Source organism: Linepithema humile, chromosome 2 (genome assembly GCF_040581485.1).
Source record: "Linepithema humile isolate Giens D197 chromosome 2, Lhum_UNIL_v1.0, whole genome shotgun sequence".
NCBI lineage: Eukaryota > Metazoa > Arthropoda > Insecta > Hymenoptera > Formicidae > Linepithema > Linepithema humile.
Window position 1 is genome coordinate 11313756 of NC_090129.1, and position 23934 is coordinate 11337689.

Consider the following 23934-nt stretch of genomic DNA (forward strand, 5'->3'; position numbering starts at 1 on the left):
AACCAAATATGATGATTATATCGATAGCTGTAGATGATATTATTCACGCCGTAACATATCCATGAATAGTCAATTTGATTAATTCGAATAGGTTTTTATACTAAAATCTCTATATGTTACATCTCTTTCATTCTAAAATAACAAAATTCTTCTAGTTTGCACATTTCGTCGAAACCTTTCGACAAATTTAAAGTAGACTTTGATATAATTTCAATTTTTGTAATTTACTCACGGATATGTACAGGTACAGATTCAAAAGTTGGAAAGAAATGCGAAAAATGCAAACTCACCAAAAAAGTTGCTAACTGATAAATGGGAAACTTTAATCCTATCCTAAATATAAGCAATAATTCTTATAAATAAATAAAAACAGAAATTATCAGAGATTGGTACCGGTATAATTTCGAGAAACATGTTAAAATTTTCTATATTTTGAAGAAAAAAAAATGTGCACTAATCGTCATGTTTCCACTAACGCAGGTATACATAAAAATCTGACATTGTCGAAATTATGCTGGTTTCACTCTGATTAGAATTAGAAATAATTTTACATTGATCTTTGTTGACTATGAGACTCAACGGTTCCGAACTACCGAGTGGGCTGTCCTTGCCGCTGCCGAGCGGTGGGCTCTTGCTAGGATGTGTCGATTCCAGCAACCGCAACTGCTGCTGATGCAGCCGGTTTTTGATCAGAAAGATCTTCGGCATCGTGCCTTGATGTCGGGAGCGATGCACGACGTCGTCACTCACACTACCACTACATCGAAGTGGTAAGCGAACTCTGCTGCTGTGTACAGTTAAGGTCGCTCACAGCACATTAAAAACACGTCTGTACGGTCACAAAAGTGTCATGCTCAAGAGTACTTAGTGGATGCGAGCAAACATACTGCCAACAAATTTTTTTTTATCTTTCAGTGGTCCCAGATGTGCTGATTCACTATTATCTGTCTCTATTTCACGCTCACACGGGCAATCACCAAGTATTGATGTAAAAATATACACCGCATATAATAGACTGTACATAAATTACTCAGCTCAAACAGAGAGCTTTTTTTCACAAATCCGCTGGCAGGTTCACGATCCAGCGGCAGAAGTACGTCGGAACTCCAAACAGGGTTTAGCCAATCCAATCTTACAATCCAAGTTGTCACTCGCAAATAAACACCAGTTCCTCCAACCGATATTCGTACACTCCAGGTCTATACATGTCCTGTCACTTCCTTCACTGGGCAAATTTACAGTTATCTCGAGCGGTTCTCCGAACAGGTATCGAATCGAGTAAACCCTACCGTGAGGCCTCTCGTGAGCTACTGAGTCCGTGAACACTGAACTTAGTAGTTTGAGGCCCCGTAGTCTTGGCCGCTTCCCTTCCACCCTCCTACACCATCTTCTCTTTCCTTACTGCTTACTGCCTGTGCAGAACGCGCGGACCCCGTTGACTGTCTCTTGCCTCCTACCATTACGGGCACCGAGGTAGGCCCTCCTATTCCCCACCACAGAGATTCCGTGAGCCAGCCAGCGGGACTGGTCTGATCGGTAGAACCCGCAGTCCTCGGAGTCATGAAAATCGCTCCTGTATAACACGCGCATGCGTGTAACGGAGCATCCTAGGAGTGTATCTGAGCGCGTGCATTTGCCTGTGGAGCCACCGTTTTCTTTCTCGTTAGGTGACTACATTGTCTTTTTTCTCCTTCCTCTTCTTCTAGAGAAACTATTCGCCTAGCTACACCTCTTGATCGAATTAGCGTCTTACTGTTGAACTCGTTTCCGGTTAGCCAATTTCTTTCCTCCCGCCCTTCCATCCCTTTCCATATTCTCGTTGAAGAACTGTGAACTAAGCAACCGGAAATTTTGTAATTAATTTACTTGCATATATTACTTTAAAATAAATGCATTTTTTTTATAAAGTATAGATAGAAACAAAGAATAAATAAAACTATCAAAAAATTACACTAGTTTACAGCCAACAATTATTTTGAACCAAACAAGGTGTTTCTTATAGATTTTTGGATGCTGAAAACGATGCCGCAAATTTTACCAGCACGTCAGGTTTCCAAAATAATTGAGGTTTAATATGTAAAAAATGGGTTTTTTTGATATTTTATATTTTTTTGTAAGAAAGGTTAACGTATCTTGAAATTCTGATCAGAAATCATAAATGTATTGTTCATCACCTATAAGATGCATTTTTTTTTAATTTTGATGTCTTACTTTTTAGTCATGTTATGAAGGATTAAAGCTAGGAGCCTCAGGAGCGCGCACGCGTGTCCTCATATTAGAAATAGCTCCTAGCTTTAATCTTTCATAACATGGCTAAAAAGTAAGATATCTCTAATTTTTTTTTATCAAAAAATACTTTTTTTATGAAAAATGGGCATTATAAATTATATCTACGAAGTAACATTAAATTATATCTACGCTATCTCATCTTTTAAGAAATTTTATAGAACAAAAGCATTTACGACTTTCTTTACAAGAAAGATATATGTACGAGATGAAATCTTGAAACGTGTTCAAAATGTCCAAATGTGTAAAAATTTCTTTTCGTGATTTTAAAAGATACACCATATAGATATATGTATATGGTATAATAAAATTTTTACAAAATCGATTAACAAGTAAATCAAATTATAATTTAATCTAGTAAGTAATAGTCATATAATCATACAAATATGCAAGTATTAATCTGGCTGAAAAGATTTTGTTCATATTTTGTGTATCTTTAAATGATTAAATATTGCAAGTAATGATTAAACAAATTTTAACTAATAATTAAACATTGCTAAGTAACGAATACATCACAAAGCACTTATAACAAAATTCCACATAAATTGCTGCGCTCTGTTTTGATCTTTATCTTTTGATTTGGGAAGACATATCAGGTAGGATAGTGTGAAATGTCGTAAAGAAGAAATACCTTTGTTTAATTTTTAAAGATTTCTGTCTCTGCCATACATAAAACATCATACGACGACACACGATAATCTCGGAGCCTATACGATTTGAAACCTGCTCTAAAAGGTGATAAAACAAAAAAAAAATTTTTCTGTTTTATCTTGTGTTGTATCTTTTCGCGCATTTTTGTTCTACAATTTTATTTTATTTATAATTTATAACTTTATTTATAATTCTTTTCTTTATAAAAATTTTTTTTCTTCAAATTTTTCCAGTTTTTAATGTTACCTTATCATTTGTTAAGAATATTTTATTTTCATTAAAATTTGTTTGATCATGAAATCATTGATAAGTTTTTTTTTTGTATTTGTCGACAATCCTTGACATTGAATAAAAAACATTCATAATTCTAAATAGTCTGATCAGTGACAGTAGTACGTGTAGAATAAATTATGTAATAAGATTACGTAAAGGTTGGCTTTATGCATATTTCTAGTACTTCGTGTCAATCCGCGCATATTTTCAAATGATAGATATGTATTTCTTCTAGCATGTGTACATGTTATTAGAAAAATGTTAGAAAAACGATGCTAAGATTGCACGTACATTTGTGCACTTCCCGTTGCGTTCCGCGAATTAGTATCGAATAATTATCAATAGATTCTAACTTCTTTTTCTTAAAGCGTTGCAATCTGATCGCAATTATGAATTATGAATAAGATTATATTAAGAAATAATGTAATGTTTTCCTTTGTATCGAATTTTTTTTCTTCAATTAAATCACGTTTTTATTGGTGTACGTATAGTTTTAATATATATTTACAAATTTCTGTTCAGAAAATGTATTTTGTAATTATATGATTATATTCTGTAGATTAAGAATTGTTAAATTACTCCAAGTAAAAAAGTTAAACTTCCTGTTTAAAGCATTTCATGTTTTATTTGACATTCTAAAAATGACAGGATAAAAATATATATAAAAGCAGTCAAACCCTTTTTGAATACATAGACCTACAAAATAAAAAATCACATATATCTTCCAGTCTATAGCGTAAACCAGAAAAGGGAGCCATTTATTTCCTCGCTTTTAAATGTTCTCTTTTTTAAACAAACTCGCGTTAACTAATTTGCTACTGTAACTTTTCTTCGTCCAAATGTAGTGTTTGAAAAGATAAAAATACCATTGCACCCTTTTTCTGTACCTTTTTTTTTACTACCTTTTTTACAGTTATTTTAGGGCGATTTGAGAAGAAATATTGCAGGTTCTCTCTACTTTATAATCAAGCTGTGAGAATTATATTCAATATACTCTAAAAAAACAGCTGAAAAAATACATTCCGTCACATACAAATATGAAAGATTTGTAAATCTATAATAATAAAAATTTTACACAAATAATATAAGTAATTATTCGTGTAAAATTTTTATTATTATAGATTTACAAATCTTTCATATTTGTATGTGACGGAATATATTTTTTCAGCTGTTTTTTTAGAGTATATTGAATATAATTCTCACAGCTTGATTATAAAGTAGAGAGAACCTGCAATATTTCTTCTCAAATCTGAAAACCAAATAGAAAACAAATTTTCTCTTTCCTCTTTTTACTGTCCACATGAAAATTGTGTTTCGCATTGTACGCAATCGAAGTCACGGATGTTGCATTTAGCGCGCGACTGCAGTCGTAATTTCGCAGTCACTCGGCCGCGATGCAACGCAATCAGGTATCCAACAAGGTGAGATCTAGCCGCCCATACGCGGCTTGCGAAACCGTATGTCGTACGTACAGCAGCCGCTACTTGGTTGTGATCGTAATCAAGAATCAAAGTCAAAGTCAAGGTCGGGATCGAGGCGAGGAGAGAAGCACTTATGCAACGCCACGCGTTCGCTTGCAGTCGCGCAAACGTTCGCGCCAAGTGGGGGAAATTATTGCAGTTTGCTGACGGGCTATGCTACTATAAACGGGTATGGCAACTGTTATGTATCTTCGCGAGAAGAGTGCGCAAATTGTGACGATTCGATGTATGATGCAATCATAGCGCGTTTGGCGTACAATGACATTGGCAATTCATACATTTACGTTTGCGTAAAACTAATACAGTAAAAATGTGATATCTGAAAAGATAAAAGTAGCACTTTTCCGATCTTATCCAAAAGTTCTAGTCAGAAGTATTTTAAACATAATTTTTAAAATTGTATAATAAACAACTAAATTGTAATAAAATAAAATTTATTTAGATTATATATATATAAAAGCAATATAAAGCAATAAAAATATTTTAATTAAAACAATATTTTTTTATATATTATGAAATATAAAACTTAATAGAACAATAACCTGCGAAAACTCAAATTTTAGGGTCGAACTAATCGACCCTAAAATATACACAGGTATCCATTTCTTGCCACACGTGCCAAAATCTCTTCTATTTGAATAGAAGCATTTTCTCAGCAGTATTGATCTGCTACCTGCGTTTATCTGAATAGGTTTATTCAAAAAGGTTATTGAGGTTTTATTTAACCCAATTGTTGTCATTAGGATTGAATTGATAGCACAAAAACCTAATAAAAGATAAAGATATCTTTTGCTTAGGCTTAAGCAGCATGCTGGCGCAACGTGAGATCAATCTACGGTAGCTTAAACCAATAAACCATGGAACTTAAAGCGATAAAAATTTGCCACTGAATGGAAAAGAATATAATTTCGGAATAGCCAATTCGCTAAAAAGGTAAGTAACGATTATTGTTTTTATATAACGGTACGAAGATATGTTATTCGTTCGGCACTTGTTTCTGCCGGGCGGAAGTATATTTTAATTATCACATCCGAGAGTGGAATTTGTCCAACGAGCGTGCGACAGGATGTAATTTCGTTATGATGGTCGATCTCACATTGAGTTACGTCAAGTAGTTAAACTGGTGGATTATATATAATACTAGATCTTCGTTCTAGCGAAAAGAAAAGACTTCAGGTGAACTCGACCGTCTCGTGCACAGCGCACGAGGCCGGCCATCGTTATTACAATCATTATTATCATTATCGTCATTATACACGTATTGCAGCTGATGCTACGAGCCACTAAAATCCGGACTATCATTAGTCTCGGAAGGCTATCTTGCCTCTTTCCGCGCGACGCGCTTCGACGCCGTGTCCACGTCGTCGTCGTCATCGTCGTCGTCGTCGTCGTCGTCGTCGTCGTCGTCGTCGTCGTCGACACGTCGTTGTCTTCTTCCTCTTCGAGTTCAATGCCACGGTCCTCGATAGTTCCGGTCGTTGCTCATTGCTTCATCCGTCTGCCCCTCTTCTTGGTTTATGTCAGAATTACCTAAGTCGTACTCAAACCGTAATCTTACGTAATCTCGTAAAGATTTTTCTCCGGCGCCACTTCCATTTCGGTCGGAGGCCTAATCGGAAAAAAGGAACGAAGAATCTCCACAAAAGTCTCTCACGGAGGTGAAAGGGGCATCGAATGTCTCTGACGCGATGGAACGCACGTACGAGTTACAGTAGATGGGCTGTCAGATTTTCTTCAACGTATCAGATTTAGTCCCGCGATCCATATAAGATATAATATACACATTCTTTACTCCATTGAATACCTATCGCGGTCTCATAATAATCTTCTAATTAGAATTGTAAGGGAAATATTATTCGCTGTGAAAATACGTCGCGTCTTCTTATCGTTGCTCCGCGCGGTGCAAGAAAATCGAGATTCCGCGCTCGCTCTTATGCGAATAATTGGGAGACAATTACGGTCGGTTCGCCGGGACGATTTCCGAGTAATACCGAGTCGCAAGTCGATATACCGTTAAAGTAACTCGCGCGTTGAAAACGGCGGACGCGCTAGACGGAAAGAAGACATCGGCAGCGACAGCAGGTGCGCTGCCGGCTTACCTCAAATCACTCACACCGAGTTACGGCACTCGGCATTCGTCGACTGTCGGTGGTATAATATCGTCGGGATAATCAGTTGCGCATATGACGCTGCGCATTGTAACGCCGCATTGAACTCTCCGCGGCAAAGTCGGATCGGAACAATATTTCCTAGACGTTATTATCAACGCGCGATTATTAATCCTAATGCGATAACAGTTGCTGTAATCGCATTCTATTTGCATTCTACCGTTTTTATTATATTCTGCACAAGCGGAAAGAAAAATTATTCGTTGAATAATTAATTTTATTTTATACACAAATCGACGAGGCGTATATCAATATTCTAAGCCGATTATTAGTCGAGAGAATAGTCGCTAATTCTCTTCGTTCAGTTGTGTTCTTCAAACGTGAACACAGGAATCGTTTATCATAAAAGCCCGTAAATCAAGATTCTAATTCATTTTACTGTATTACGTAATATCGAGTAATTTCGCTGTTCAGCGAACTATGTGGCGGAGAGCTCAACACGAAGCCTTCGTGTTTTTGAATGATTACGGATGCGCTCGCGCTTCGGCGCGTGCTTGCGTGCGTTTCCAGACTTGCAGCCCCGACTTGCATGTGTGTACGTTCTGCACGTTGCAAAGACACGTCTCTAGGTCCCGTATACTTCCCGCGATGGCGTGGCGGCTTGACCAATTAAGGGCCTCTTCCGTTGGTAAGAGGAGGAGAGGGGGCAAAAGAGAGGGACTTTTCTTTCATCCGCGCGTGTGTGTTGGGTATCGCGTTCGCGCTCCGTGCATGCAAGTTCCTCGTAACGATGCAATTTTCCGAAGCGCAGTTCTTTGTCAGTCGATCGCATAGCTCGAGTGCCGCATCACTACGCCACTTCTCCCCCTCCCACTTCGTATTTTACCGTGCTTCTTCGCACTGGTACTATTATATTCTAATTATGCGTAACACGTCCCACTGTTGAGTGCATTATGCGCTTATGTGTCAGTCGAGAGAGGTGCGATTTTATTTCCTCGGAGCACGAACATGGCGAGAGCCAGTTTCGGTTTTTATGACGGTAAAATGGGTTTCCTGCTCAACAACGCTTATCGGACATATGAATATTCATACGCAGGGTGCCATACGTTGTATTTGCACGATCAAGGTCGACGCACGGCTTGGAGCCGGCTATGAAAAAATGTTACCTCCACATTGACATTAACGTGCCATTACATTCTGAGAATGCAATATCGAATGCATAATCACATATTGTCGCTTAATTTTTCCCGGCACATCCTTCACACGCGAAATTTGATAATCTCGTATTGGAAAATATCTGACTCGCCGAGAGTCTGAAAAGCTCGGCCTCTCTCACGCATGCGCACAGGGAGGGTATTAAGATTCTCTGGGCCCCATGTAAAACATTAAATCATCCTTCTCGCGCGAGATATGAAATAAATGTTGTATCTGTAGGTGTAACATTATTCAATTCACGTAATCACTCGGATACTTAATTTATTCACAAATAATTAGAAAATCAAGTTTTACTAACGGCATTATAAAAATGAAAAATAATATAAAATGTAACGTTTTTTTTCACATACACAATACTCGTAAGATACAATATTACGATTTCAGACACTTTCCTCTACTTTCCTTAACAATCTAATGAATCCTACATTGTCAAATTAATTACTATTATTTAATTATTATCGCCGATGAATATATCAATTTTGAATATTTGAATATTCAACTCGATTATACTGAATTGTATTATTTCCGATTTATTAATAAGTTTTGAAATTTTCCCAGTTTCTCACGACTTTTCACGATCGTTGTATATTTCTCTAAAGTACCTTAACGCGATTTTGCTTTACCGTTCGCGGCCCTGCCTGTGAGCGCGTATTCCCGCGAACAGAAAGAAAAAAGGCGAAAAGGAGAAACTACACGGAGTCCTCGGTTCGTGCACGTATGCTGGATCCGCGCCAGACCGTTGTCGGGGCCTCTCCACCTCTTGTGAGTTCTCTTGTCTTTTCTTCGCTCTCTTCTCCCTCGTCGGTTCTTGAGGTCAGAAGCGTGTGTACGCGTCTCACCTTCCTTCCCGTTCATCGCCGCGCTCGAGAGCGCATTCATCGGCCTCGCCTTCGCGAGTTCTTGAGGTTACGACGTTCTCCCGTGAGGACGCCCGCAATGACGTCGCATCGTAGAAGTCACAATTGCATTGTTGCATTTTTTTTGCGATCTGAAACTTATCCGTTCGCGAACGTTTCTCTTTGCTTTTCAAACAAAACGAACTGCAGAGATAATCAAACTTTGGAAGTCACCATCTAACGCACGATCGCAAAGAATCAAATATACTGCTTGGTAGCGAAATTAAAATATTTTTTGCAGATATATATATATATTTGGATACTTTTACCCAAAAAATCTTATTCGATTTATTCCTTTCACCTACACTTACATTTTTCCTTCTTTTATATTTTTTTTCCTTCAGATAGGAACACACATCTGTCTTGCCTTATAGCTGAAAGTGTACAAACAATATAGTTAAAAAGCATAGATTTATTATGCAATAACTGTGCCGCTCGTTCCTCTTTTCCCGAGGAACTTGTACGTTGAAATATCCTGCAAGCGCGCGCTCGCGCGTATGTGCGCGCCGAGTTGCGACGGTGTGCCGCTTACATTAAATAAATTACCGTGGCGGCCGTGGACCGGTAACACGGGAACGCTGTTACCTGGTCCCCGTCACGCGGCTACGTAGATAAGTGTTCGCGTACGTACGTGCGCGCGGGCGCGTCGTGTGAGTGTATCCACCGGCGAACTTGACTCGCTTCTTGCGCGCGAGCTCCGCCGCGGAGGAAGTCGCGGCCGCTCGTTCGTCTCGCTGGTCTCTCTCTTCCCATGACCGTGCTTCACCTTCTCTATCTCTGAAGCAATTTCCACGTCGACGGCGAAATTATCGTTGCGAGCGCAGCCGGCCGTTCGCGATTTCGCGACTCATTGTTTCACTCGAAAACCGTATGAATCCTCCTACGCCAAATTATTTAAAATCACGCGAATTCTTTGGGGTTCAAGTAAAAAAATTTTATAGATAATTGAAGAATTTGTTTCCCCGAATTGTCTTAAATTTGTATTTTCAACAAGTGCAATATAAGTAGCAAGTATAATTGCTACGAAATATAGTATAAACCATGTAGTTTTCTAATACTTTATGTATCGCATACATTGTGTTAACTCGTACATCATTTTTTTTTATGCGCGAAAAGAGAAAATGGATACCGGTGTGCGGAATTCGTAACACTCTCTCGTCTGCCTAGTAATTATTACTCTCAATATGAAAGCCGCAATAAGAGAAATAGCGTCGCTCGACCCCTTTTCTTCGATCGCTCGACGACGGTTATCGGTTGGCTCAGCCACCATGTCGAGACAAGGAATAGGAAGTCAGCGGGTACCAGCATGGCGCCGTGTGCTTTGCCTAACCGTTTCGCCCGGCAACGCGAAAAACGCCTGTGATTTTTTTTTTGTTTTCCTCTATTTTATTTTCAGTAAATCTTCTTTACACCGTTACGCACTTTCCTATGCGCGCATTCGCGAATTCCGTGGATGATTATTCCTTCTTCTCGTTTCTCGTTCGGGTCATCCGCAATATCTTGCAAAATTTACGATGGTTTTGTTGCACGGGTTTATCGCCGCGCGGAATGTTTTGCCTTTACGCGGCTTCCAGCTGCTGTTGCGCATTCGTCTCGGAAAATTGCTCGGCGCAAGGTTCTCTCCGACGGAGAACGATTTATGAACAGAATTTGCAAAAAGCGAATTTAGTGTCTCTTGAGCGTTGGCCGCGATAAAGCGCGATGTTGATACTAATATAGAATTATACGGGCTGTTGCTAGCTCGTTAACTTTCAGCTAGTAGATATTGAAATGCAAACAAAATTATGTATACTGCGAGCTGAGAAATCTACAATTATACATTAATCCTTTGCGAACCGAATTAATTTCGATGAATAAGCGAATATTAAATATTTCACCGTTATTTCATCAGAATGCTATCAGCTTAAGATAAAAAATAATAATAATCGATTTTTGTTCTCTAAAGGAAATTTTATGAAGATTGCATATGAAAATGGGAAACATAGTTCGTTAATTGCGAAAAACGCGTAGAATTTTCATATCGAGTACCTCGACATAGGATTGCAAGGAATTAACCTTCGCTCGGCAAATATACCGGATCTGTTCGGACTCATTCTTCTAGACGGAACGACCGGTTTCACTCTTGTCAGACATATTGAGGCGAACCGATACCAAATAAAACGGTAAACAATACTTGAATATCCGATCAAGTACAGCGTAATCTTCAGAGCTTGTGTGGCGGAAGTGATGGAACGGCGCTAATACACACGAACGCGACAGAGACCCCGGGGACGCTGGAGGGGACTCGGAGCGGCGGAACCCTAACCTGACGTAAGTTGACCTCCGCACCTGGATTCGCAATCGCGTTCAGCGTGGGGTATTTAACGGAACCGCGAAGAAAGTAAAGTAGAAGGCGCACAGGTGGTCTTTGCGGTGGGAAAAATGTGCACGGCGGACTCGCCCGTTCGTTGAATGACTGTCAACCATAATACTGGAAACCGTGATACTTGCTTGCGCGAACATTCGTGTTACGAGCTAAGCTCACACGAACAATTGTAATAAAATAATTTGAACCAGATAGCGGTCTTATAGCGTTTCTCTACCTTTACTTGTAACCGTTTAGAATAAAAGATTGAGAATAAAAGATGAAAAAAGTTGTTCAAACAATCGTTGATCTTTTCCTTGCTTTAATATTAAAATAATTAAAGAATTATATATAAAACATTCGAGTTTTTTTATTTTTAATAATAAAAGTTTAACGATGTTGTGATGTATATAATATTAAATATTTTGTCATGTTTAAACTAGATTTTTGTTAAATTTTTGTATGCTTAATTAAATATGTTTCAATATGCGGAAATGCTTAATAGTGCAACAACGTATGATGGCTGCAATGATGTGGTCGCGCGAAGCGCAAACGTGACTCTCCAAGACGCAGTAATTTGCATTCAAATGTAGAATAATTTGCATTAGAGTGCCGCTAGATGCTGACTATTTTGTAAAAGTTTGTAGCATCAATCGTGCGCGACGTAGTTAGCTCCGTATAACAAATAAAAAGTAAACGATCGATTAATTTGAATTCATGAATCTCTTCATTCGATGATTATTTCTGCAAATACAGCATGTAGTGTGAGAATTTAACATAATAATGAATGGATATAAGTTTTTTATAATGTAAAAAAAATCCGTTTGAAACATTCCGTGCAAGCCGTTTACCTTGACAATGATAGTAAGACAAATTTTACCAACCTTGTTAAAAGTATAATGCACTATTTCATAAAAGTAAAATGCATTATATCATATTTATGTAAATTTCTCTCTTGAAATTTATCACAGTTTTACAAACAAATTTACATATAAACAATTCACACCTAACATATTGATATACAGCGTCCGTTTAATTAATCTCTACAGTATTTAACGTATGTAAAAACACATTTTGTTTGATGTTTCGCTCGCCACGTGACAATCCGCCACATTCCTTTCTACACAGCCACGTATTGTATATTCAATGCGGATTTGCTGATCAGTCATCATCACTCTGAGAACGAATTTTCCCCATGCATACGTATATACGAGGCGACGATCTATTCATGCAAATATGCGCGGTGACATCACTGTCATTTCATGATTAACTGGTTCGCTTCGATTTTCACCGATATCAAGAAAGTTTTTTTTTATAATTCAATTTGATCGCAGACAATCGGAAATGGAACATAGATTTAGTTGCTGCCATGTAAAGTTGCATAGTACAATAATTTAATCGTTTGTATAAATATTAACCTTCACCTTTCATGATTTCATCCTTTAACAGTCGCATTCCGATGAAATTAGATTTCAAGTCATCCTGAGTTCTAAGAATCCCGAATGACACACGCGCATCACGTCAAGAAGGAAAAGATCAATTTCATTTTCATGACGAAATCGTTACCACAATCAATCTATATCAGTCAATAACAGCGACTCGGATCGATATATTTTGGTTCGGTTTACGGTTATGATTCAATAAAATATTTAATAACTGTTCCGGTTCCAATTTCGATTTCTTACCCAGGGAGAACAACAGGTCTAAGAAACGTCTAATAGACGTCTATCGACGTCTACAATTTGCATTCTCTGATAAAATTCAGTCGTTTGGCTAACCGGATTTGTACGTTCGATCTTGCTGTGAAAATTGCACTTAAAAATTTAAAAGATGCAATAAAAATATATTTTTTGAAAAGAGGATTTAAACTCAAAACAGAAATTAACTCATTGTCAGTATTTTTCATGAAATAATTTGTTTAATTTTACACACAAGAACTCAGTTTTTGATGTACATAAAAGTCTAAGAAATCTCAAAATCTCTCTCGTTTCTTCCGTCTATCGACGTCTATTAGACGTTTCTTAGACCTGTTGTTCTCCCTGGGTAGTTGATAAGAAAGAACCGGAACCTTTTAAATAACGGTTTTCTTCAGTTCCGATTATGGTTTTTCTAAAATTTTTTTGACATAATTAATTTAAATTAAAATTAATATTTGAGAAAGATATTTGAGTGAAACATTCTATACACAATTTATAAATCAAAAACAAAAATTTAGGAAAGAAATATCCGCATTAAAAACGGACATAATACGGACATACGTTTAGCGTGGTTAATTTATCAAGAGAATATCAAAGAAATTCGCGACAAAGGTGCATGCGTATGTAATTTATAAATGCATTAAATAACAGATTTTTATAATGAACATTGCAATTAGAAAGAGAGAATCAATACACTAAAAGTAGCTATAGAAAGAATGATGATAATTAGGGTTATACAGGAAAATAGTTTTTTTAATACAAAAATAGTTTTAAACAATAAAAAAATAATAGTAATAATTAATTATGTTGTTCAAGTATTATTTTTTATTTCACGTTATAAGATATTATATTGCATTGCAAACATTTGATACACATAAAAAATAACTTATTGCATTTTAACATTATAATTATACATTTATACATTTTAACACATTTTAACATAAGTTTTGTTTACATTTTAACATGAATATAATCTATTTTAAAAAAATAATTTTTTTTAGAAATATTGAATGTAAAACTTAATTTAAAAAATTTTTGGTAGTATTTAATGTAAAATCTGTTTTATAATTATTTTCCTGATTTTATAAAAAAAAACAAAATTTATAGTTTTATTTCATCAAAATAATATTTTACAAAAAAAATGGGAACATGAAGCAATACTCATTTTTTATTTTTATTTTATATCCATTGCATGTGCAATAGTTTAAGTAAAATTTAAGCAGTAAGCAAATTAGTCAATTATTGTCGAATTTTCTCGTGAATAAATGACTGTAATTAGTTAATTTATTTACTGCCGAAGTCTTACTATTTATGTTTTTTATGTGCTATGGTCCTTATAACGTGAATGTATGTATTGCAAGAGCCACTATAAATTATGTAACGTAAAGAAGAAAGGAAGACGGTATAAACAAATAAAAAATTTAACAAATAAGAGTAATAAAGTATAATGTAGGAATCGAAAAAAGAACCAAAAGCCATAAAAACCGAAAATAATTTTACTGATTCGGTTCGGATATTGTAAACTTTACGAAATTTCGGTTTGGTTTTGGTTTGATCAAAACAAACGGTTATCGGTTCTGATTCCAGTCTGGTCCAAGTCCCTGATCAATAATAAAATGAAGAAAGACTAAAGCATACGAGTACTAAACTTCTTTTTTCAGAAGAATGTCTAGAAGTCAATAGGAAGTTTTTAGAAGTCTACTCAAGCTCAATTTTATATTTTCAGATTTTGACTTGATTTATTGCTCATTATAAAATTCACGGATGATATCAACATCAAAAGATTGACATTAAAACAATAAACAAAAGAAGAAACGAGAGATTTTGAGATTTCTTAGACTTTTATGTACATCAAAAACTGAGTTCTTGTGTGTAAAATTAAACAAATTATTTCATGAAAAATACTGACAATGAGTGAATTTGTTTTGAGTTTAAATCCTCTTTTCAAAAAATATTATATTTTTATTGCATCTTTTAAATTTTTAAGTGCAATTTTCACAGCAAGATCGAACGTACAAATCCGGTTAGCCAAACGACTGAATTTTATCAGAGAAAAAGGCCAAGTTCAACGACACCTAAAACCAACAAACTTTGGACTTTCCTTGATGTCATCCTATAAGCCTCAACGCTTCCGCTTCTTACCGGCAAATCTGCCTTCGGGCTGGAATTCAGTAGGACAGAGGAGATGGTGAAGCCGGCTCTATATGTGTTTCGTGCAGGTATATGTATATATGCGCGTCGAGAGATACACAGAGAGAGAAGAATGGAGACGAGGCGAAAGAAAGATAGAGAGAGAGAGGCACACGGCCGCACGGATGGACTCCCCGGGTTTCGCCAAGAAGATGTAACGGTAAATCCGCGGCCGCCGGCGTCCGATGAACCCACTCTCAGCCTCGCAAGGCCTGCCGCGGAGCCTTCTTCTTCTACTTCTGGCCCGCGCATACGTGTACGCCTACACATGCGAGCGAGCCGTCACGTGCACACCTATATACGCCGAATTATTACCGGGCGAATAGTTATAGTGTTCTCGTGATGATATGATACGCGCCGGACAAGCTGGGCCGGCTTGTGCCTGATGGTCCTGCTTCCTCGATGGTCCCCGTAACGCAGCGACCCAAGGATGAAGACAACGACGAAGACGAGCTGCTTCGCTGAGAAGCAGAACACACGATTGCGTCATCATGGCATAAGAGGGCGAGGCTAGGTGGGGACGGAATGCTCGCTCTTCAGGAATTGGGTTGCTCGTCCTAGGGAATTTCTTGCGTATTCTCGAGTTTCCTTTAACGCCGTATTGGCCATAATCTGATGACTCTTTCTAATTGCAGCGTTAACGAATTTGTTGCTAACGATTATTGCTATAAATTTATTTTAGTTATTAATTCTTTATGCATTTCATATTAATTTTATTGTATATAATTATTGTTATTGTTAGATAAATATAGTTTATTTCATATAATTTTGAAAGCGGGATTGCAATTTGTGTACAAGTTCTCTCTCCCTCCCTCCCCTCCCCCCCCTCCCCACCTCATCTCATTTTCCTCTACTTTTCTACAAATAGTTTCTTAAATATTTTACTCAATGATTTATCTATAAATGCTTTTATAATAATGTGTTATTTCTGCAGTGCAAATTATTGCAATGTTTAGTAATACAGCATACTGTGTAATTTATTTTAAGAAATTATACGTCTCTCTTAAATCTAATTTTACAAAACATTTTTGACAATTTGTCAATATATATATATACATATATTGTCAATATATTTTGCATAATTCCGATCGTTCTTAGAAGATGTGCATTCAAGACAAAATAAATTCCGAGTTATCAATTCGCATGCTTATATGCATGATGCTCTTTCTCTCTCGATCTTCTACAAGTTAAGCACCGTCGACCTATCGCGACCAAGACAATACGATCATTATGGAATCGGCACGCGAGATCGAAAGTACTCGGCGACAGCAGACGCGATCACATCAATGCGGGACATATGCACCCGTTGAGGTGAAAAGTGAACAACCCGGAGGGAAACTCCGCGTAAGAGGCCGCGGCGAAATGGAGAACAATTTAAGGCATTGATAAGCGCCGTAAGCAGCATCTCGCCGACGTAATCTCGTAACAGTATCGACATGTCAAACACGTAACGTCGAATACGAATATGGTTCACGCAATGCATTTCAATTCTCATGCATTTCTTGTCAATCAATCAATTTATCAGTTAAATAAATCTTACTTTTAGGATTTTTATAAGACGATTATTAGCCGAGGTTTCAACATAGCGAACGAAATATTTAACAATCCAGTACTCGGCTTACATCAAAAGTCTTACGTATGTATGATTAAAAGGCTTACGTGTGTATGATTTTACGTGCGCGCCATTTGCATGCGATAGGTAATTTTTTAACATTTATGTTAATAGTTATGTTTTATTTAGATCTCTTTTAAAAAATTATTTGCTGTAAATGTTTATATATTAATTGGACATATTGTTCGAATTTATTATTTCAGCATTAGAGTGAAATAATGATATAATAAATTAACTAAGAAATTAACTGAGAATTAATTAAAAAATTTAATTTCCCTTTTTTTATTGCAAGAATCTCAATTTATTTTTGATATATTATATATATATATATATATATATATATATATATGACGTTCGCTACTAAACGGTTTATACTCTTAGAAATATAGGTACTAATATGTATTATATTAGCAATCATAGCGCTTATAGATACGAATGCGTGATTTTTCCTAATGCATACATATGCCACAGAAGGACGAAAAGAATACGACGAAGAGCGAGTCCAGAATTTGAAAGAACGGCGGTCGTGTCTGAAAATTATCGGAATCCTTTTAATCATAGCTAATTTGATACCTAGAAAGATACCCATCCGTCTTCGAAAGATTTCTAGCCGAGTAAGCTGCAGCAGAGACGTTAAAATCGTACTCTTCCGTCAAACTCACATGTAAATTTTTATAGAATGTTATAGATAGACGTTTATTAATTATTAAAAAAGACATAAAGAATTATAGATATAAAAATATTTAATATGTTTGGCTAAAAATCGTTTTTGCACTGACTGTAAAAGCTACTGGACTGGAAAGACATCCTATGGTTCCGGACATATCCCGCATGCATCCCGTATGCAGGAGCGTGCGTATGCATACCGGGCAAGATCGATTCTCGGGCGATCAGGCCAAGTGTGTGGGGATCTCGCGCGCCCGTTCGCTCGCGCGCCCCCGTTGACTCGTTGACTCACTGACTCCTGACGGGCTTACCGTTAACCAGCAAAAGTGAACCGAGTAAGCCGTGTCTCTGGTACTTGCGGTACCGATCGTATAAGTCCGGGACAATAACGATGTGTGGCCGGGTGTGGGACGTTTTAAAGTGCGACATTGTCGGGAGGGGCGCACGTGTCTCGATGCACACCGTCGACGAAAGCGCAAGCGGCGAGAGAAAATCCGAAATAGGACTAAACCGATGACGTTTTATCTAGTCATCGTTGTACCGGCAGCGCAATTTTCTATTCCGAAAGAACGATCACCACATCGCAAATTGCAATAAGAAAAAGAATTTTCGCTGTAGTAGTTAAGATATGTACATATCCTTTTATCGACTTGCTGCGTTTTACATGCGAAAAGCGACTGGTAGAATTATGTACCTAGAAAAAAAGAAGAGTCAAATTAATTCCATTATGGAATATACTATATACAATATGTATATGTATGTACATATTTAAAAAACTGCTATATATAATTATATTACTGAAATAATAAAGTATATTGTGTGTTACATTGATAATCATATGATAAAATCATGAGTGTATGCTATGTTACATTTTATAAATACGACGCGTGATATTTTGAGGATACAGCATAACGCTTCGCTAGATTGAGAATTCAATAATTCAATTGAGAGTTCAATAGGTTTTAATCGAATTGACATTGCATGTCAGATTATCACGCAAGAAAAGAGGGACGGGAGGAACAAGATGGTCTGCCTCGAAATTAATTTCAGAATAATCGCTCTTTCATGTGCCCGAGTTTTCCTTTGATTTTTTGCCGTGCAAAGAACGCGCCATATGGTCACCGGAGAATAGAAGTAGTCGTGATTTATTCAACCCCGTTTTTTTTTCGTGAAGGACCAGTTATAAGAGTCTCTCAAATCTCTTCTCATGACTACGATCACTGAGGAAATTAACCAGAGGTATCTTTCGAAACTTTGATTTCCTGTTTGCGACTCATCATCCAGAGCTCGCCCCCCCCCCCCTCTCTCTCTCTCTCTTTTTCTCTCGACCAACAGCGATACGTGTACATATGTAATTGCGGTAACAAATGACGCAAAGTCCGACCAATACCACTTTATTTCGCTCGCCTAAAATTACAGTCGTCGCTGTTGCACGCAATCCGCAAAATGTTTCTAAAGCGATATCGAGAAACTCGCGGCGAGATAATAACGAATTCCGCGCAGACGGGATTCGCTGAAAATTAACGAGCGCATCCGCCTAAAATTATAAATGCGGGAGATAATTATGTGGAGAGGGAGGGGGAGGGAGGGACACAAGAATCGGTCGTACGCGTAAAGACGGAAGCGGCGTCCTTCGCGGCGAGGCGTGTCGATTACCGTAGGTAAATTGCGTGACAGCCCCGACGCCATTGAGGAGAACCGGCGGACCTTGACAGTGTGCGTCGGACTTGACGCTCTGCCGCGAGTGTCAGTGAACCGCGGCCAACAGGACGACGAACGAGCGAGAGAACGATCAAGGATATATTCTGCGTGGCCCTGAACATGGCGGTACTTCTCTTGATAACCAGTCTCCCGACCGGTCGTTCCGATCATACGATTTCATTTTAGAACGGATCATCACGTTATCGCGCATCTTTTTTCTTCCGTCTCTATCAATTCTTCATTTAGATTTAATAATATTTTTTCTGTTCTTTTATTCATTAACTTTTACTATTTCTTTATAGAAATATCGAGTAGTTTAGATTGTTTAACTGTAAAAAATTATAAAAATACATGAAATACAAATTGAGTTTTAGCTTACACAAATTTTTCTTTTGTTTTATACACTTCAAATGAATCTAAAGTTAAAGTAATTCTTTATATCAATGATGAATGTTTCACTTTGGCTGCTCAAAGTAGAAAGAAATGTGTAATGCTAACTAATTCTTTAGAAATTGTATCTTTACTAATTCGTTATTTGGAAGTAAAGATTTAAAGAATTTTTTATATGTTCAAAAAATTACACACGTGAAATGTATCACCGATTGGTAGTTAAAATGGAAGGTAACCTAGATGTTAATACGCAACGTATGTATATGTAAAAGCATATATAGAATGCCTTAAAACCAACAAATAATTTTTTGATTCTAATTGCTTTGACTAATATGAAAATAGTTTTTCCTTATCCAATCGCGTGCCAAAGCTAGATCCACCAATCAATAAAATGTTTTAATCTAAATCGTCTAACAAAGTTGATTATACAAATATCTTAATGTTAAGAATGGAAAGTGCAATAAATAATCTCTCTCGATACACAGGGTGTCCGGTAACTCGCAGACTAACGCACATGAGCGGACAGAGCACAATAAACTGAACAGAAAAGCTCTTTACTATTTTTGCAATAATGATTGAAATATTAATTTAAAAAGATTGGCAAATGATAGCGCGTTACACGCGGCTAGATCGTAGGATGTAACTCTAGATATGTCAGCGATAAGTGTCGCACAGCAACAAAAAGTTTGGTCGCACGCCGAGAGTTGCGGTACGCGCATAAATTTTTCGTTACTGTGCGACACTCATCGCTGGTACGCCTTGAGTTACATCCTACGATCTAGCCACGTGTAACGCGCTATCATTTGCCAATCTTTTTAAATTAATATCTCAATAATTATTGCGAGAATTGCAGAACGGTAAATTTTTCTGTTCAGTTTATTGTGCTCTATCCGCTCACGAGCGTTGGTTTGCGAGTTACCGGACACTCTATGTATCGAGAGAGATTATCTATTGCACTTTCCATTCTTAACATTAAGATATTTGTATAATCAACTTTGTTAGACGATTTAGATTAAAACATTTTATTGATTAGTGGATCTAGCTTTGGCACGCGATTGGCGAGACTCTAGGGGAACTGGATGGCACTGTGCCGGGTGTATATATGGGCTTAGTTTACACCGATTGTTTAGTACGCGTACCAAATACTAAATCTGCTTCTCCGATAGGTATAAATCGTTTAGTGTAAAATCTACACCAATCAAAGAAGCTGATTTAGTACTTGGTACGCGTATTAAACAATCGGTGTAAACTAAGCCATGGATGAGTTCAGTCGATTTTCTTTTGATTAGGCCGGATCTACGATAGGTGTAGTAAGCTTTAAGCCAATAAGATATTGACCAATCATAGTCTATTATTCTTCATGCGTCTGTGATTGGACAATTTCTTACGGCTTAAAGCTTACTACACCTACTGTAAATCATAGACTTATAAATAGACTGCCCGTAGAGGAGGCGGAACTCACTGCATCACGCAATCAACGCGAAGCAAGATTTCACATGGGTTTGCAACTTTCCACGTAAAGCAAGGTTTCAACCCAAATCTATATGTCTAGTTTTTCAGTAGCGGAGCCCCTTTGTTGGGTGGGGTGGGGGAAAGGGGGAGCCCGCCCACTGCATCCTCGCATACACTTTACAACGCATTATCTCATTTTTTTCGAAAAATATTGGTTCTATGCAAAAAATGCATACGACATAAATGATGTATTTTTTCAAGAGCTACAACTTTTATTTGAAACATTTCTTTGTTACATTAATATTTATCAAAATAATGTTAAAAAAAAAGATAATTTTTGAGTTTTTTTAAGTTTTAAAAATGACCTTGTCGCCAATCGGCATGGTCATATTCATAATCAGCACGCAAAATACAATTAATAGTGTAGTTTGGAGCAAATCGGAGGTATGGGCTTTTCAAAACTTTATGTTCCTTTATGTCCCTTTTATGTCCCACATTGTCAAGTTATAATACAGAATTAAAGCAGAATAAAAAGGGCATGTTTGTTTTACTGCAAACCTTAACATTTAAAAGAGATATAAGTTGATAAACTTTCATACTAAATTTCAAGTAAAAAGTTGAATTTTATAAATAAAAATATGATTTTGTCATCTACTTTTGTTCTCTGAAATCTAATTCGATAAAAGTCTCTCTAATTTTCAATTGTTAATAATTATTTAATATAAAAGTTTCAATATTTGTTTATTGAGAAAGAATCGATCCCATGTCGACTGAATACGGTGAAAAAGATTTGACATATCCTGTATAAATATATAATAGAGATACTCAGCGGGGCTCTCACAGTATATTTGTTTAGAGCATCGAAAAGCAAATGAGCGTCGAACCGGTAATCTACGAATTCCCAGAAAACCTAGCAGTCGCATTAATGCCGTCGAATATCCTAGGTTAGAATATTCGCGGAATCTATTTAAATGGACTCTTCCTTGACCTCCGTCATTAAGAAATCATTCCGTCATGTCTGCATCGTTGAATTCCGAATTCCGAATCCCACCATGTTCCCTGCCAAATTAATGGCCGCATTCAGCAGAACAACTGCTTGTCCTTTTATCAACTTAATGTTGATTCGTTGATTCGAAAAGTAAGAGCCAATCACAACTGCTACTAAGCGCTTTGCTGAGAATGGGCGCTTGCTGAACGCCCATTCTTTAGACCAATGATGAGCAACTTTTCTGCAGTGTGCCAAAATTGAAAACCTAATATTCCATACGGGCCGCAACAAACACAATATTAAATACTTAAATATATTAATAAAAAAAATTTAATTTACAATAGATATATAATTTACAATATAATTGACAATAGATTGTGTCTTTTGCTAAAATTTTTACACTTTAGGTAAATAAAGCGGAAAGTTTCGGTGGGCCGCAGGTAAGTAATTGAAGGGCCGCGGATTGCTCATCACTGCTTTAGACTATCCAATTAGATATGTTCATCTTTAAGTGTCGTTAAAGTCAAACATTATCGAAATCCAGCATATGCACAATAATTCTTTTTTTCTTTATTAGATTGTATTACTTCCATAAATTTTGTGTTAGTAAATCGAAAATTATGGCTTAGTTTACACCGATTGTTTAGTACGCGTACCAAGTACCAAATCTGCTTCTTTGATTGGTGTAGATTTTACACTAAACGATTTGTACCTATCGGAGAAGCAGATTTAGTACTTGGTACGCGTTCTAAACAATCGGTGTAAACTAAGCTTATATTTTGCGGACTCCGGAGCGCGATTTAAGTAAATGTCCCAATGGCCGGACATGTCCCAGTACCCGACCACATTGAAAAAAAATATTTACTGTTTATTTGAACAATTATAAATAAAAATAATAATTATTGTAAAAAAACTCTTACATTTGACGATCAATTAGGGAAAAGAAGTTAATCAAATTTAAAATTTTTGTATTAAAAAAAATTTTTTAAAGAAGCATGCGTCTATGGTTTGGCAAAATAATGGCCAATCGTTAACAAATTCGTTAAGCGTAAGCATCCAGCTTATTGTATGAGAATTGGATAGTTAATTATATTTGTGAATAAATAATTGAATATCTAATTTTAAAGATTAGTTAGAAACTCGCTTTGACGAAATTTATCATAAAAATCACAATTAAAACGATATTTTTAAGCGGTCGGAAATTGGTACATTAAAAGTACCAGTGGTCCCAATCGCCGGACGCATATGCAAACCCAGTTTGTGAACAAATGTGAAATTAGTGTCACGTAGTGTTGCCTTTATAAACAAACGGATTTTTTTGGTAAGTATAATAATTGCATATTTTTTAAGACTTAATTGCATGTAAGACTTTTTAAAACTATTCATCAATGATTTCTCTTCTTGTACAAATGTTAAAATAGTAAATACAAAAAGTTTTACGAGAACAAAAAAAAATTATAAACAAAGAAAAAGTGTTAAAGAAAAATTAAACCTTATTTTATTAATTATTTTATTTTACATTATTATTTGTTCTATTATCTGTAGGTTCAGTGTTAAGGATTTATTTAACTTGTAAGTTAAATGCACTATTTTATGTTGCCAAGTTATGCAACAAATTGTTTTTGTAATTTTGTACAAAAATAAAATATCATTAAATATAAAAATTAATTTAAATTAGAGTTGTATTTTGTCATTAAATATCTATTTATATTAATATTCCCCGTCATATACTAATTTTCTAATTGTGGTCGGACACTGGGACTTGTTACGTTCGAATATTGGGCCACGATCTATTTAGGCTGTCCGGCCACTGGTACATTGACGTACTCTATTATTTAAATTTCATTAATAATTATTATAGGAGGGTTTAAATAACTTTTCCCTGCTTAAGAAAATCTTAAATTTTCCAATAAATGTAAATATTTATATTAAAAACCTTTTTAATATTATAAATTGTATTATTTGTCACGATCTACGCTTAAAC

At 36.4% G+C, this 23934-nt stretch overlaps 1 protein-coding gene across 3 annotated transcripts in view; it reads right to left on the reverse strand.

Moving 5' to 3' along the window:
* The window catches only part of LOC105669074 (transcriptional regulator ovo), a 33993-nt gene extending 32132 nt beyond the window's left edge, over window positions 1-1861 (reverse strand). The window contains exon 1 of one of the 3 annotated variants that reach the window (XM_012361816.2): window positions 552-1861. In XM_012361816.2, the coding sequence (XP_012217239.1) occupies window positions 552-708 (157 nt within the window). In that variant the 5' untranslated portion in view covers window positions 709-1861. The remainder of the gene's footprint in view (window positions 1-551) is intronic. The other 2 variants (XM_012361819.2, XM_012361817.2) reach the window with 2 other exon arrangements.
* Window positions 1862-23934: the final 22073 nt, after the last annotated feature.